The 17,345-nt window shown below is 38.1% G+C and overlaps 1 protein-coding gene across 1 annotated transcript in view; it reads left to right on the forward strand.

The window, feature by feature from the left end:
* ADAMTS6 (ADAM metallopeptidase with thrombospondin type 1 motif 6) overlaps positions 1–17,345 on the forward strand; it is a 231,591-nt gene that overhangs the window by 173,607 nt on the left and 40,639 nt on the right. The window contains exons 14-18 of the mRNA XM_018569151.1: positions 398–500; positions 6,455–6,588; positions 10,241–10,364; positions 13,851–13,931; positions 14,876–15,039. Of these exons, the coding sequence (XP_018424653.1) occupies positions 398–500; positions 6,455–6,588; positions 10,241–10,364; positions 13,851–13,931; positions 14,876–15,039 (606 nt within the window). The remainder of the gene's footprint in view (positions 1–397; positions 501–6,454; positions 6,589–10,240; positions 10,365–13,850; positions 13,932–14,875; positions 15,040–17,345) is intronic.

A 17,345-nucleotide genomic window follows, 5' to 3' on the forward strand; every position in this document is an offset into this window, starting at 1 on the left:
GTGTGTTCGACCCACCACTACTCTTTAGATGTTTTCTCTTTTTTAAAATGTTTTTTTCATTGATACTTGTCCCCCAGGGCAGCACCTGAATCCCCATACCATTTTTATGGCCAATGACTTGCATATAAGCCTTCAAAATGGGGACATGTGATTTTCAGAGTTCTGGTCCCATAGACTTTCATTTAGTTCAAAGTTCGAGTTACAACTTTTTCCATGTTCTAAAGTTTAAACTCGAACCGAAGGTGTGTTCGACCCACCACTACTCTTTAGATGTTTTCTCTCATTTTGTTTTATTTTTATTTATAGGTAATACCGTAAAAAAGTATAACAGCAAAAATTAAAACAAACTATTAAAACAAAATATAAACTTTAGCCTTTTGTTTTTTTATTCTTTTAGCCATGTCCGACAGGGTCTCGAGACTTCAGAGAAAAGCAGTGTGGAGACTTTGATAGCATGCCGTTTCGTGGAAAATACTACAACTGGAAACCCTACACTGGAGGTAATGTGCAATTCTGTTAGAATTATGGCATTTGCTGCCAATCCCCACCCCTGTGTATTCCTATTGGCCTGTCACAATGATTGGCAGTCATACTGACTAGTAGGAATGTGCAGGAACCAGGAAAGACAATCTTTTGCTATTTAGCTGAAAGATTCTTTCTAATCAGATAAGAGGATATGTGCATTCACATAGAATTATATTGGAACAGCTATATTTTAAAATGATCCCCCTTCTCACTTGCATCGTTTGTCTGCTCTTTTAATGCAGGCAGTGCTGAAAGATGAACCACAGTGAGACTTATGTTGCTACCTCCTAGTGAATTATCTGAGGTAGAAATGGAAAATGCACTCCAGAGATGTTTAGCTCACATCAGGGCTCTAGCTGTCATAGTAAGTTGTAGGGGGTCTCCACTAGTGTCTGGCTAGTAGGGGAAATGCAGAGTCTTGGCACAAGTTCCTTAAGCAAATGTGAGTGCCTTTCACCTCACACAATGGTGCCAAACTGTTTGTGACTTTTTAAATGTTTGAGGTAGGACTGGTAGAGCTCCATGTTTGCCTGTTCTGGCTCAGTGGTCGCTCGAGCAATTGAGCTTCAGCTCCAAGTTTGCTCCAGAGTCAAGCAAGCCCTAAGCTTTGCACCGGCACCAAGCAATGAAGCTTGCTGTAAACTTGAGAACTGGTTTGAGGTGCCACCTAGTTAGGAATAGCCTATAACAGCCCCCCTTTCAGTTATAAAGGTCTTTTTTTACTATCTGCAGGGAAGTTTGTGGCAGTAAACACCCAAGGTAGATCATATTGGGCTTTGTGTTATAGATATTTGACAACGTTATTAAAAAAGCTAAATTGTCCTATTATGAAGCTGCGATGCTAGCCAAATTCCATGACTTGCTGTACTGCATTTGACTGGAGGAGACCTGCTGATTTGTGCTAGGGATAAGCTCTTTCTCATGTTACATAATGAACTAAGAGCAGGCTCTTAAACCTCATGCCTGCCATACAAGCAGCAGATAATGATTTAAGATTCCACCTATAATCCTTCCTTCTGCTATAATACAGACACAGTGCTGTCTGCTTGAGAAACAAAAAACCTGTAAACTATTACTGATCTGAATTTTGTAACATTTCACTGTGCAGCATCCCAGAGCCTTACTAGAAAGGAAAATTAGGTCATGCTTTTAATGTGCTTTTCCATTGACTTAATAATTTGAAGGACGTTTGTTAGTGTACCATATGGTGCTAAACTGAGTAAAATGGGACACAACAGGAAACAATTTAGAATATGTCACTTTTTTTTCAAATATCATGCAACATCAAGAAACTGCTATTAAAGAGGATTTCCACTCTAGTTTAAATGTCGGCTGCTGCTTGAGGGTTCAGCGTGTCATAGCAGTCTCTGAAGTCATTTGTATGATTGGCCAGGTCACTGAAACAAACATTTCCTGAGTAAAGGTACACTCCCGTCAAACAAGATCATTTTGCATCTAACATCTCTCAGGGTATACATATGACCTATTACCTTGCTGTTGTTTATCATGGTCCTCGTTTTTTAACTTTGTTGATCTCACTGCTAAATTCCTATGTTGCTTCTGCATCTAGTGAAAGGCCTAGAATCTGAACTCAACTCAACTATTTCCAGGTTTTAAGCAGAAAGCTTGAGTAGCAAAACCATGTGACAAGATGTCCTACTAACATGACCCGGGCGCTGCCATAAGCCTAGATGCTCTAGATATGTTTTCTTTAAAACTTAGGTTAAAATGCATCTGTGGGCTCCAGTGCCCTTTTGAACCTGAATCAAGTCAGTAACTCAGCCACCTCAGTTAATTTCTAAAACAGCCCAAGGCTCAGAAACCAGGCTTTCTTTACTATGCTGACAGTTAACAGAGTTGCTGTGGCTATCCCATTCCTGCTCCCCTATCCTTCCTGCTGCTCATGCAGTTGGATGGGTGCCCTAAGGGGCCAATTGGGAGGCAACAGGAAGACAAAGGGTTGGGCTGCAGCATGACCAGGGCAGTTTGCATTTCCACTTTGGAAATTAATTGACTATTGTTGCAGGCACAGGGAAGTGTCTTTGGTAAAGGCCTGTTGCTGGTTCAGTAGAACAATGGACTCTGCAACCTTGCTAAGGTGCATTGAGTGGAATTTCTGAATTTAGCAAAGTGGCAATGTGTGCTGGCTAGGATAAGTAGTTCACATATTGATTTTTCTTGTTACAGAGCTGCCCTATTTAACTATTAAAAAGTTACACACAAAAAGAAAAATGAAATCTATTGTTCAGGATACCAAATGATTTAATTTGGTAGGAATCACTGTCTCCTTGTAGTTTTCTGGAATATAGCCAAGTGTTACATTTTTCTTAGAACTGTAGAAAAAAAATGACCCATATAAAGTATTACAAATGTAGCTTTTTGTAGAGTCACAGTTATTCTTGCCTAAGCAAAAGAATCCTTTCTGCCTACATCCTTCTCAAAATGCTCTTTCGCTGTGTGACCAGCATCAGTTGTTTGAACAAAGTAGCTGATTGCAGCATATTAACATTCTGATTTGAATGTGGGAGGCTAGATACACAGCAGAAGATTATCCTGTAATTTCAATCCTTTTTGTCCTTTGACAGTCTCCCTTTTTTTCTGTTACATTAGTAACAGAAAAACATCTGTTATGTTTAATTTTTAACCAATTCCATCCCTATTGCACTTTGCCAACACTGCATAGGTAACCAAGTGCCGTGGTATTTTATATGCAAGGAGTTTAACAAGAAATGCTTGATGAAGGGGAAGTGTACATCTGGTAGAAAAGTGGCTCTTCCAAGGTTCTGATTATAGTTTTATGAGCAAATAGGATTTACCACTTTTGTTTCTTTTACAAATATTATATACAATATGGCAGAAGGTAGAAATATTTTAGGTGGAAAGTCTTTTGTAAATGCAAGGCCATCAATGATCCCTTTAGGTTTTGTTGAATGCTTAAAATAAAACTCCATTATTGATTAAAAAAACAGGTCTACAACATATATTACAAAGACCTAAGCAACATTTTTAACTAGAATTTCCCTTTTGAAGGAACTAAAGTCCAGAAAATATAGCTATATGTTTCCAGTCCTTCAGTTCCCAGCGTATGCCTGTAAAAACTGAATGATTAAACAACACCATGATGAACCTCTTAGGCTCTGCCACAGTCAGGCAGCCAAACTTTCCCGTCTACAGTGCTGCTCTGTGCTGTCAGTATATAGTTTTTATAGTTTTTTAGTAAATGTCCTCCTGTGATCCTAAAGAGAACCACGGCAAAGAGAGGTTTCCCCATAGTTAACTTTTAAAGAAGACATTTTGCAATTGAAACACTTGTTCCAATGAATACTGTCTCAAAGTAGATTTTGACATGTGCCAATGAGAATCATCGTTCCAGTGAAAACTGTCTAAGAGTAGATTTCTCTCACTTTCAATAGATGTCCTCTTAGTTCTAGTTGTTTCTGCAGGATAGGAATTTAAAGGAAATCTCCTCAATGGGTCACAGATGACAAAAAAGTAACAGTTATCTATTTCCTACTCTATCCTCTTTAAATTTAACTCTTTAAAATAAATTGTTTTGAAAGAATTCACATTAAACAGGTTTAATCTGAAGATTTATATACATCCCATCCTGCGATCCTAAGAATGTTTTTTTCTTTCTTTCCCCCAAAATGCTGTAAATCTGTGCCTCTTGAGCAGGTGAAATAGGATTTGCAATATGAGCTACAGAAGAGGAAACTGCATTCCTAATACTTTGTCTGGTTCTGTCATGACTGCACCTCAGAGTAGATGGCTGGGATTTTTCAGCATTAATTCTATAGCCATAACGTTTACATAAGTGACATTCTTTGTCTAGTTTGCTGAGGTCAGGCATGTTCTCTTTACAAGACACACTGATTGACTTACAGTGTCTGCACTAATGTACATTGAGGTGACATGAGGTGAAACAGATGGCCAAAAAAGGACAGATTAGGTCACGAGTGGTTCAGAGATCTGTAAATAAGGAAGAATCATTAGCAGTGACTTACAATTTGTAGTTATTTTATGGAGACAGGGGTCAAGTAGCGTTTTAATCTGAACATGATCCCATGTTTTAAAGTGTATGTAAAGCCACAACTGTTTTTTTTTTCAGTATTGGATGGAGCGGGGAAAAAAGGTTAAGATCCTTGCCTTTTTTATTTTTTTTTGCTATGTTCTGTTGGAGAAGTTTTACTTCACTTCATGTCCCTGAGACACAGCAGGAAGTCAGAGTAAATCTCTCTAAAATCTCTCTAATCTTCTTGTGATAACTTGCTTATGGTGACCAGAAAGTTCCATTGCCTTGCTGATGTCCAAAAATCCACTCTGTTTCCCTTTATTTGAGTTTTGCAACAATTTTTGGGAGCCACACTGAGCATGGCTGTTATATGGTAGGACGTCAGCCTCTTTCCAGTGCCATTGTGATGGCAAAAGCTTCCAGCTTCCATTCAAGTTGAGGTAAATGGGGGTGGGAGTAATTTCTTTGCCAAGGCCTGTGGCATACACAATTAGAGTCTGGTCATCCTGAGGAATGTGCAGTTTAGAGCAAGAATCCATAATAATACATATGCGTACAGATAGGTGGGACATGGACCCTGAAATTCTCTGAGTCTGAAACTCTAATTGACTTATTTTCTCTTTAAATTTAGCATGTATTGAACTCCCAATGAACCTCTTTAATTAACCTCTTGCCGTCCGCCCGTAGTAAAAAAACGGACGGACGGCACTGCTGCATTTGCGGGTTGCCGTCTCCAGACGGCAATTTTTTTCCGCTCGCGCGCCCCCTAGCAGGCACGCACGGGCAGAAAAGACCCGACCGTTGCACACACCCGTTACCGGGTGTTTCACATATAGGCGATCAGCGGGTCCATAGCACCAAAAAAGGGTATAAAATTCATTTCAGTACAGCGCTGCATGACGGAATAAATGTCAGTCAAAGTACCGCAGCGCTGAATACTGAAAAATGGCCTGGATGGGAAGGGGGTTTAACACCGCGGATGTCAACTGGTTAAAGGGCAGAGACCAGTAGTGCATAGTAGACAGTTACTATCAATCAGGATTCAGGTTTTAGCACCCTAAGACATACAGCGAAATTAAATCAAATTTCTGGTATTCAAGTGACTCTTTTATAAGTATATTACAGTGACTGCTATTGCTTGCCTCCTGAAAGTTCTGGTTGCCTGGCTGTGTCTGACAAAAAGTGGAAATTTAACCTCCTATTCCTTACAACCAAGGAAGGTGCCATCTTAGCCTCTATTTGGATAGCTGTTGCCATGGTGCTGCAAATGTGGTCCGCTATGACACCAGCCATTTAAGGGGTTGAAGTTCGGTAGAGAGTTTTAAAAGTAATGTTTTGGCAGACATTAAATTTGTGGGTAAAGTTCCTCTTTAGATACTTTAAAGTAACAGATCAAGAACAAGCATTTTCTAAACAACTGTCAGAAATGTGTCAGAATTCCATTTATAAGCCAATACCTCAGACTAAATTGATGCTAAAGGATCAGCAATGATGCCAGGAAACTAGCATTCTCAGAAGGAGTAGTCAGGAATTGCAGTTTCTACTATTCTCTTATGACACATCCCCTTTAAACAAGCCCCATGCCCGACTTTGGCAATGTTTTCCTTTTTCTAATTCATAGGATTACGCTTATGAGTTAGTACTTGCAACTCCAGTTTTCTGCACGGAAGCCTTAAGGAAATTGCTGAGTTATATTTTATTGACAGCAATTTGTTTAAATGTGTGCATAAAAGCAGACAGTATTGCAAGACATACTTAAACCTGACTTTGCAAATGTTTAAGTTGAAGAAAAATTATTATATCTGTGGCTTAAGTATGTTAACTGTAGCATGTTTTTCTATGATGGCTGTTCTGCGGTTTGAAATGTTGCAGGCCACATATAAAACGGTAATATCTGTGTCCATTCTGCAATCACAGGTGGTGTTAAATCGTGTGCATTAAACTGTTTGGCTGAAGGCTATAACTTTTACACTGAGCGGGCCCCTGCTGTTATAGATGGAACACGCTGCAATTCCGATTCCCTGGATATCTGCATCAACGGAGAATGCAAGGTTAATGGCTTTCCATTTTAACAAACACCTGGACATCTAAAATTTGTCTGATAACAGTTCTCTTCCCCTTTGTTGTTTCTCTGAAGTAATTCAGTCCTGATTTAGATCACACTTTCAACAGAAACATTCTACAAAGGAGTGCTGGATACTTGGTTATGTAGTTTCTTTTAGCTAAAGAAGCTCTGTTATAGCCAAGCCGCTATTCCTAATTTCCTAAAGACATCTTACTGACTGGAAAAGTACCAACTGATTGGCATAAAGCAAAATGTGGTATCAATATTTAAAACAGGATCAAGATGTATTCTAGGAAACTATAGACCAGTCAGTCTAACATCAATATTATGTAAAGTTTTTGAGGGAATGGTAAGGGCAAGAATTTGTCTGCGATAATTATATCAAAGTAACAACCTGCATGGTTTTATTAAAGTTAATTCTCATCATACCAATCTGTATTCAATGTATGAGGAAATTAGTAGGAATTTACATGGAGGAGGACCAGTGGACATCGTTTTTTTAGATTTTGCTAATGCATTCGATACTGTACCTTCCAAACGTTTAATCCATAAGGTCTATTGGTGTGGAAAACATTTTATGTACATGGATAAGAAACTGGTTGCTTGAACGGGTCCAGAGAGTTGTGATAATCGACTCATAGTGGATGAGGTTTAATATTGAACAATGTAAGCTTATGCAGCTGAGTGACAATAATACACATGCAAATAATAGTTAGGAAGGGCTTCTCTGGGAGAATCGGTAATGGAAAAGGAAGTAGGGGTACTTGTAGCTCACAGACGTAGGAATAGCATGCAATGCCAAGATGCAGCTAACAAAGCTAGCAGAATACTCTTTTGTATTAAAAAGAACATATATTCAAGAGATAAATCAATAATTCTACCCCTTTATAAAACACTGGTTCAGCCTTATCTTGAGTATGCAATTGAGTGTCCGTCACCATCCACATGAAGCATGTCCTTGAATTAGAAAGTTAAGTGAAGGGCAACAAAGTTATTAAAGGGTTTGGAGGACCTCAGATATGAGGAACAGTTACAAAGACTATACTTTTTCACTCTGGAAAAGAGGCACCTAAGAGGCGATATGATCATAATGTACAAATATATCAAAGGTGATTATAGTAACTATAATACTATATTTACTCTAAGGTCCCTGAAGAAGACACGCTGCCACAATTTGGGGTTGGAAAAAAGAGATTTAATCTTAGATTGCGGAAGGGGTTCTGTAAAATGTGGAACTCCCTTCCTCAGGTAGTGATATTGGCTGAGTGTCGATAAATTCAACTTTTAGATGTCTTCCACCGAGAGCATAGTATACATGGATATCGGAATTCTTAGATACTTGCACTCGGACACAAACACAGGTTGACTAAATGGACCTGTGTCTTTTTTCAACCTTATCAGCTATGTAAAAATGTCAGGTTTGCCATCTGTGTCCTATTGAGGAGATTTAGCTTCACCTTTCGTCCATTGGAAGATCTTATCTCTATATCTGTTCTTATGATAAATTAATACTTTGGATTTCTCATCACTTTCATTTCTGGTAACAATGTTCACCAGGACAAATAGAGAGAGTGGGTACACAGACAGAATTAAAAATTTACAGGGGTTCTAACCTCTCACCAAGCTAAAAACTAAAAACATTTTCACTTTAGAATACTTTAAATCTTTTGTGAGGCTTTTTTTCTTGTCTGGAGGGACGTTAGTCATCTTTTTGTGTGTCAACAAGACAGAATGTGAGTAGAATGTCTCTGTCAAGAACTTTACTAGGAGAGTCAAGAAGGGTTAGAATTTCTGTCAGTGTCCCTGTTGACAAGTTGACACTGCAAGCAAATCTATAATTAAAGGTCTCTGTCCCCAAGAAAACCCAGCACCTGTAGATATAATGAGAAACCTCTGTATTAGTAAACAGATGGGACAGGTATAAGATTTTCAAGTTTCCTGAAAATCACGTTTACTGAGGTTGAAAATCGCAGGGTTATATCACAAACTATGAGGTCACTATCTTCAACAGCAAGTGCTACCAAAAACATTGTTAAATGAGATCCTTCAGTGTGGTGGCTGCATAATTTTTTAAAATTTAAAGTGACATTAAAGTCAGAATTTTTTTGCCCCTTTCCAATCCTGCTGTAGGTACTTACCTTACATGATGGCTCTTGATTCGATCTTCTTCTTCTTTCCTGTCCTTTTCAGCTGTCCCTCCAGCGCTGATGCGGGTCTCCGATCCAGCCATGACTCCTCTGTCCTCCTCTTCTCTCATGCCCCATGGAGTCTGTGCGTGTGCACGTTGCTCCATAGACTTACCTTGTGTCTCTGCTCGTCTCCCGGCCGAACATCTGAAGTGCACATTCACCTGCCCCAAGATCCTTTGCGGCCGCCCGAGAAGCTTCAGGTGTTCGGACGGGAGTGCACGGCGAAGACACAAGGTAAGTTTAAACCCTTTTTAAAAGTTTTTTTTTAATTAACTTGACAGCAGTAGATATCTGCAAAAACCACTGAGGGTTTAATAACCCTTCAAGGCATTTATTTTCCTTTATATCCATCCTGCTAGTAGCACGCTTCTCATCCTAGGCTTGGTAAGCTGCAATATGTTACTTTTTTGGGGTTTAAATATTCTTTAAGGTAGACCTGGGGTGATTGTTGGTCACTTTGACTAAATTCAACTGGAATGAATGGGAAATCTCAATTTTCGGGGTATTGTTTGGCTGGTAGCTGTGATTACTCAGAACATTACTTAAATATTTGCAGCCAGCACATCCTATGGCCATGGCTAATTTCGTTTTTTCATGGACTTTAGTGTGTCTGATTACACCAACTGTCCTGTATCCAATGATTTTTACGGCTATGACAGAACCAGCTTAACCGGTAGTGGGTCTTGACCATTACTAGATTCTTCATAAAGGGCAATTAAAGGAAGCCAATTCTATCAATCGTGACACTGGCAAAATCTCTGAAATCCAACTTCCAGTACTACTAGGAGAAGGCACTGCCAGTTTAAAAAATACTGCTGAAAATGAATCCGACGCAAAGAAGCACAGAAAGAGACAGAGTGGTTTAGGGGGCGAGACACCAACTCCATAGTATGATGCACATTCAGTCCTAGGAATTCTGCTGCTGGCAGACCCTTGCTGGTAATAGACTTTCCTATATGACACGGGCTGTGTTCCTCCTGTCATGGTTACAGCAAGGCCGAGATGTTGTAGGATAAATTTTCCAGCTGAGATTGCAGAGACTTGTAACAAACATGGTGGAAAGTCATCAAAATCAACCAATACTAATTAATCACATTTGGGCGTTCTGACCCTTCAAAACAAAGCTAACAGAAGTGTTCATTAAATTTACTTTTTTTTAAAGTGTTTGAAAAAGTAACATTTCATGCAACCCACAAGGGGAGGTCCCTATCTACAGTCCTAACTGAATAGCTCAGTCACTTGACAATATATGACACAACACAAACACAAGTTTACTTCATGTGAAAGTTTATATTTTATAGCACCTGACTGCTGTATTAGCAATGAATGATTTGCATGGATTGTGAATTTACATCATATGTGATAGAGGCGTTGAACTTTTCTAATGCAATAATATATAAGGGCAGTGGTCTTATTAACAATGCACTTTCGTTAATCTCTTTTGGTTAGCATGTAGGATGTGATAACATTTTGAGCTCAGATGCTAAAGAAGACAGGTGCCGAGTATGTGGAGGTGACGGAAGCACTTGTGAATCTATAGAGGGATTCTTCAATGATTCACTACCCAGAGGAGGTAAGTTGAAATTGTATGACTCAAAGAAACTGTTGAGCATTAAAAAACTTAAAAAATGAACATTAAAAGACTTAAAATATAAGCACAGTTGTTTGGAATTTTGATACTAATGGTATATTCTTTATATGCTTACCAGTAATGCTCTAGTTCTCAAAAGCAGAGATGGTCAATGGCTTTAGATCACAGTTTTATTGATTCAACTATTCTTGGGGGTTCCACTGGCATAAGCTTGTCTGGGTGAAGGGTGGGAGTTATAGAGACTGGGCAATCTGTAATTTCTTAACAATGCCATATGGTAACAACTACCATTTTACTTTTTACTTTCAGCAATCCAACTTGTTATGTACAAATCTGTGCATGTCAAATTCTGATTACATTTTTATCAGTGATGTTTGGATAATTATTTAAAATAGCTATTTTCTGTCATAGCTGTTTGCACAAATGTATCTATTATATTCTATAATCTTAAGCATTGAAGATACTACTTTGTTCTTCTACATAGAAAGGGGATTTAGATTATACATTGTATAAGGGTGAACCAGAGAGCAATAAGTACAATAATTTTTTTCTGCTAGGAAATAATATTTAGAACTTAGAGGCAAACAGAGCTGCACATCTGGGTGAGCCTTTTAAAGGGGTTTTCATTCTGAGAGGATAATAGTCCATGCTTTAGCACCTCCAATGATAAAAAACTAAGGGACCTCCTTGGAGGGTGTTGCAGATGAAATATGAAATTGCAGAATGTTAGGAAAATAATCTGAACAGCTTCCATGTTGCTACATGTGTCTTAGATAGGGGTACGTGTTTTCCTTAAAGTTAATATTCTTTTGACTATTTTCAACTACATAAAGTTGCATTACATCTACTTTACATTACAGGTACTTACTCCACATAAATCAAGGCTGATGGGCTGATTAGAGCTAACATGTTTGAATGATCAACAGATATGCAAGCTGATTATAAGCTTTACCTCTTAAGCTAGCCATACTGCAATTGATCTCATTATTTATAAATAAACAATCAGACTATTTTTCCTATATTGGACTGTTTAATTCACTTTGGTCAATTGGGTTTTCATTTTCTGCCTATGCAGTAGCGATTAATAGAAGTTGGCACGACTGGTGCATTCCTGATGGATCCAGGCAATCTCCTTAGATATACTTGGGTGCAATGTACATTCTTGTCAGGTCTCTTATAAGGGAAGGGTGTGTAAAAATTATCACCTACTCTATGTAATTGAGGCTGACTTGAGTTGCTGAACCCCATCTGTTTCAGGGTGGTCTAATTTCTGCTTTACTGTCACAGAACTAGCACAAGTCAGTCACATGTTTATAGTGTGGGGTACTTTTGCTGAAGCCTGATGAAGGGACCCTGCAAGGTCCCAAAAGCGCTTGTTTCAATTCTGACAACTTGTTTAATAAAATGGGCATTTGGTGATACCAAAAGGATCTTCGTGGTGCTGGTGACATTATTGACGATTATCTTGTGGGGTACTTTTATATCCTCTTCCTGAACACCAGCAAAACAGGGTTGTAGGCTCTCAGACATATGTCAATCTTATTGGTGTTATTTACTGGTCTGGAGGAATATAGGATTAAGTTACCAACATATCATCTTAATAAATAGACATTTATTGGGAAGAGCACCTGAACATATTGGTTGTTTGCTGTTATTTGTACTCCGTTCATTAGTGTCAAATTTAAAATGTTCATAATGACTTTAGGCTATAGTGAGATTTAAAATAGACAAAAAATGTTAAAAGCTAGAATTCCAAAAGAGGTCATAAATCCTGCAGATGTATCCAAAATATTTGGGCACACTAACTGTGAAAGAGTGGCGTTTTTGCCATGGTCTTCCAGGAAAGGGCAGAAATTGAGAAACAGGGGAAATGGCCAATAAAATGTTTTCCTTAAAAGGATTAGCGCCTCAATATCAGTGGCTTGAATATGCAACGGTCTTATCTATGCTTATGATCTAGCTCTTAGGTCTCCACAGCCATTTTTACAAAAGTAATTACAGTTTTCTTTCTTTCCTTGAGAATCTTTGGTGTTAAACTAGTTCAGACTTTGTTTTTTTGCTGACAAAATGGTAAGTATGCTGGGCTGCGTCCAGTTGTATATTGTTCCGTGAGCTGCCCTGCTCCACGTGCACCTTACATCTTTATTTTGGTTGTAGTCTTACAGATTTAAACTGGAGTTTAAATCTCCAGTAGCTGCCATTGAGTGGGTCTGGGCTTCTGGTGTGTCCTTAGAGACTGAATGTATTAATGGCAATGGGCAAAAAAAAACAAAAACAATGCATTACATATCTGCAACACATGCACATAATGCCATGTTTTAAAGACCTAAGTACCAAAAGATTCCTGAAATACACTCAGCTCTTAAGTCCTGACAACATACAGCATTTTTGCGGACGGAGTGGTGTCAGCCCTGCCCAGTTGTTTTTTGCTAAACTAGTCCAACCTTCTGACTCTCCTAATTGCTACATCATGAACACTTATTATTCTGTAGTCCAAGATAAGAATTAGGAGGACTTCGATAACACAGGAATTGTGCACAGGACTGCTCTAAATTTATAACATGATAAACAGAGATTTTTGCACTTTTGAGACAGACACAGAAAACACTTTTAATGGTATATAAATAAATTATTTTATTATAATATTATTTTATAATGTTATATTGTTAAATATTCATTTCGTTTCATGTCCCAAGATAGGATCTCTGTTTGACTATAGTTTCAAACCACGTATAGTGTGGCAGTATGCAGTGGAGTGGAGTGGCAATTTATTTTCGCAAATGTATACAACAAAAAACTGTTTAATGCAAATTGTCAAAAAAGTTTAGACTGTTGTTTGTTGACTAGCTAGTAAATGTGCAAAGATTTTTTTTTTATTGTACTGTTCTTTGGTAGAATGAGTACAACCAAAAGCTCTAGAATGGATGGGGAATATCACCAATATACTTCCTCTAGCAGAAGCAAGTTGGTGATTCACGCCTCCCCAGCATCCACCCATAACATAAAATCATATTTGGGTGCACTGACCTTTATTCTCTACATGCACTGAGTTGGTCATGTGATACACATTGATTTACTACTGCATTTCAAGCATTCTTATAAACGCATGATCATTTTGACTAAATATTATGATTTTGTTGGTTTAACATTTACGAAAATAAAGAGATTTATTTGATCTCCAAAAAATAAAAATGTTTCACTTAGAGTTCATGTGGATTCAGTTAAAAGTATGGTACCATGTAGGTAATCTGTTCTACTAATTTAACATGAATAAAATATTATGTATAACTGAACAAACTTTGGAGATAGAAGTCATTTATGCATTTCAGTTACCTACATTACCTAGTAGAGGGCAGGACTCAGGTGATCTTTTAGGAAACTATAGAATTCACAGTGTGATGAATAATTTATTATATAATTGCACTGTATCTCTCTGAGGAGGATAACTGGGTAATCTTTGCCTTTCAGGCTACATGGAAGTCGTTCAAATTCCAAGAGGTTCAGTTCACATAGAAATTAAAGAAATTGCCATGTCTAAGAACTACATTGGTAAGTGTTTGCTTGAGTGGAGTGGAATAGATAGATAGATAGATAGATAGATAAATAGATAGATAGATAGATAGATAGATAGATAGATATGAAATTGACTGTTCTTTAAAGTTGGTGAGAACAAAATATTTTACTCTGAAAGTGTATTGGTGGTATTGCTGTGAAAGAACGTTTCTGTTGTATATCTACTTTGTTTTTAACGGACCGTTGTGTTACATTAATTTAGAAAGAAAGAAATATCTTTGAGAAGTAATTGTTTGCTCAGGTAGGTATTGTATGCTAATAAATGCCTAATTCTAAGTTGCTATTTAAAGTCTACTGGCTGGTATACATATAACTAAAAGATTACGACCATTAATGACCTGCAAACAGGCTAGTGAGGTTTCTCCTCCAAAACAGCAGCCCATGCTGAAGGTACTCTGGATCTTTTAGTTCTCTGGTACCAAAAATTCCTATGATAAAATGTCAAATCTGCGCTTGTGGATTCAGCTTAGATATTGAATGGGTGATCTATTGCAGCTGCTGTACTATACACTCTGAGGTCAAAAGGAAATTGTTAATACTAAAATGTGCAGCGCTACAAACCAATTGTGGTGAATCTATCTAACCTCTCAACTTCAATAGTGCATATATATTTGTGAATGTACTGTCAGTGTAAAGATTGCAATTCTATAGCAAATCTGTGACAATTGCACTTAGAAAAGTGCAAAGAGTGCAAAACAAAGTGCCAACGTGCAATATTGACAATTGAATAAATAAATAAAGTAGACAATATAAAATTATGCTGTTATAAAAGTGCAAAAAAACCCACAATCGTGCTTGGATGAAGGGGTGGAGAATCCAGAATTCTAAACCAAAAATCTCAAAATAAAAATTGTATGTTTTGTTGGTAACAAGAACATTTTTTAAAGAAAATACTATTTCATTTTTATATTGCACCCTAGCTCTTAAATCGGAATCAGATGACTATTTCATAAATGGCGCCTGGACAATAGACTGGCCAAGGAAATTTGATGTCGCAGGAACAGCATTTCATTATAAACGCCCAACTGATGAACCTGAATCCCTGGAAGCCTTAGGACCAACATCAGAAAGCCTTATAGTCATGGTAAATATTGCTTTCTGAAAAATAGAAAACATTACAGTTCTGCTTGTGTGTACAAGGTTCCCCATGTGATTATAATGAAATGGGTTTTTGATTGCTTAAGTGTATGTAAAGCTAAACCTTTTTTTTTATTTTGGTTGGAGTGAGGAAGTGTCAAAACTCCTATTAGATCATGTTGCTGTGTGTCTCTCCTATTAGATAATGTTGCTGTGTGTCTCTAGGTGTGTCCTGGCAACTGTTGTCTCTGGTACAGAAAGTGATAGGAAATCCAACATTTTCATGTTGTCACAGAAACGGGAGATGGGGTAAATTTTCCAATGGAGACACCTGTTCCAGTGACCGTTTTCTAAGAGGGGATTTCCCATCAGTTTGGAGAAATTGTCTCTGACTTGTGTCACTCCGGCAGGAAGTGAGGGGAAATCTGCACCATGGCACACAAACGGGGAAAAAAAAAAGTTAGGGGTCCTAAACTATTCCCTACCCTAGCCAAAATAAAAAAGAGCTTGTAATGGTAAAAATATTGTCTGTCTTTTTCAGGCTCTTGATAATGATTTAAAGCATATCTAACCCAAAAACCCTAAATGTATTATATATGTCAGTTTACCAGTCCTTAGATGTGGTGGCTACATTCATTTTATTTTTTACTCTTTGTTTCCTTTATTTTCACCTGGTAATTTCCTGTCTCTGGGTAGCTACATTCACTCCACCACTGCATGTATGAGCTATGGTTGCCACCTGGCTGGATTAGAAACATGTTTGCCATGGTGACTGATAGGATTAGTAATTTGCAGAAAAAGACATGGTAGTTTGTGCTTTCTGTTAAAGTTGAGTTGAGGAATATACTTTGTGATTATCAGCTGAGTGATTGTAAATAAATATGGACATTGGGGCCTGGAATCTCACTCCTGTTTCCTGATCCTTGACAGTGGACCTTTCCCACAAGGCCCACTTATTCAAGGTATTCCATTCCCCCTCTTTAAAACCCTGCATGAAAGTACCTGGTGGGGTGCAAAATAGATAATATACTTACCTTTCACCCACTTACTCCCACAGTGCCTAGGCCTGAGTGGCATCATCCTTCCAGCCAGATCTCTGAGAATGTTGAGCAGATCAAATCTCATGAGAAGATGATCTGGCACTGTGCTCCAAAGTAATTTGGGCAACTCGGCATTCCCAAGGATATTGTTGTCAGGAGAATGATATCAACCCCTGCACTATGGAAGTTAGGGAAAGGTGAGTATATTATTTAACTATGAACACAATTAATAACTACTACCCCTATTTAGGAATATATTACAAAAGTCCACATCAAAGTGTTAGTGGCATTTTTTGAAGACTTCAAATTCAAAAAAGTACAAAATGTATTCTCAATTCCATAAAGTTCACAGATTCCATTAAAAACATACATATACAAACATTGTTTCAATTCTGCCTTAATGCCACATAAAAGCTATAGTTTTACGAGTAATAAAATAATGAAATCTATGAACTTTTATGGAATTGAGAATAAATGTTGTACTTTTTTGAATTTGAAGTCTGATGCCTCTTAAAACCCCACTTTCACTTTAATGTGGACTTTTGCAATATATGATTTAACTATGTTTCCCCCCACAAATACTTTTATGTAGAGAGGGAAGGGGGCACCTTGAATAACCAGACCTTGAGATGGAAGGTCCACTTTAAACTCACAGGAAGTGACAAGGTCAGTGCACTTCTGGCAGGAGAAACATGTAATTTCTGTACGTGCTGAAAAATGAAAACTAATGCAGCCACCCAGGGCTGTCCCTATAATGAGACTGTTGCCTCAGGTGGCATCTTACTGAGGAGCAGCTGAGTGGTGGGTGTGGGTGTGTGTGGGGGGGGGGGGCGGCTACTACAGCCACATTGGCAATTAACCTAGGGATAGCCCAGCAGCCACTGTATGTATCTAAGGACAGGCAAGCTTATGAGTTTGTTTCTTCTTTTATATCACCTTCAGTATATAGCACTCTACAGTCATTTGAAAAAAAAAGCCATTTTTTTTTATTTTTGATATGTCATGGGAGGACTCCACTCCAATGTGTCCACATTATGCAAATCCTTTAATACTGTTATAACAGCTAAGCTGATATGAGTTGCTGCAGGTAATTCCAGCATTACAATAACATCTCGGCTCTTCTATGCCCTGCAATTGTCCCGTTGCCTTAGTGAACATTACAAATACTTTCTCCTAATGTTCGCAGTTGTACAACTGGCCTTATATGGTCAGTAATTGTTACACTTACTCCTACAACGGAGCAGGGAATTTCGCTGAACTGTACATCGCAGAT

The sequence above is a fragment of the Nanorana parkeri genome, unplaced genomic scaffold (genome assembly GCF_000935625.1).
Source record: "Nanorana parkeri isolate BGI_ZX_2015 unplaced genomic scaffold, ASM93562v1 scaffold34, whole genome shotgun sequence".
Lineage (NCBI taxonomy): Eukaryota > Metazoa > Chordata > Amphibia > Anura > Dicroglossidae > Nanorana > Nanorana parkeri.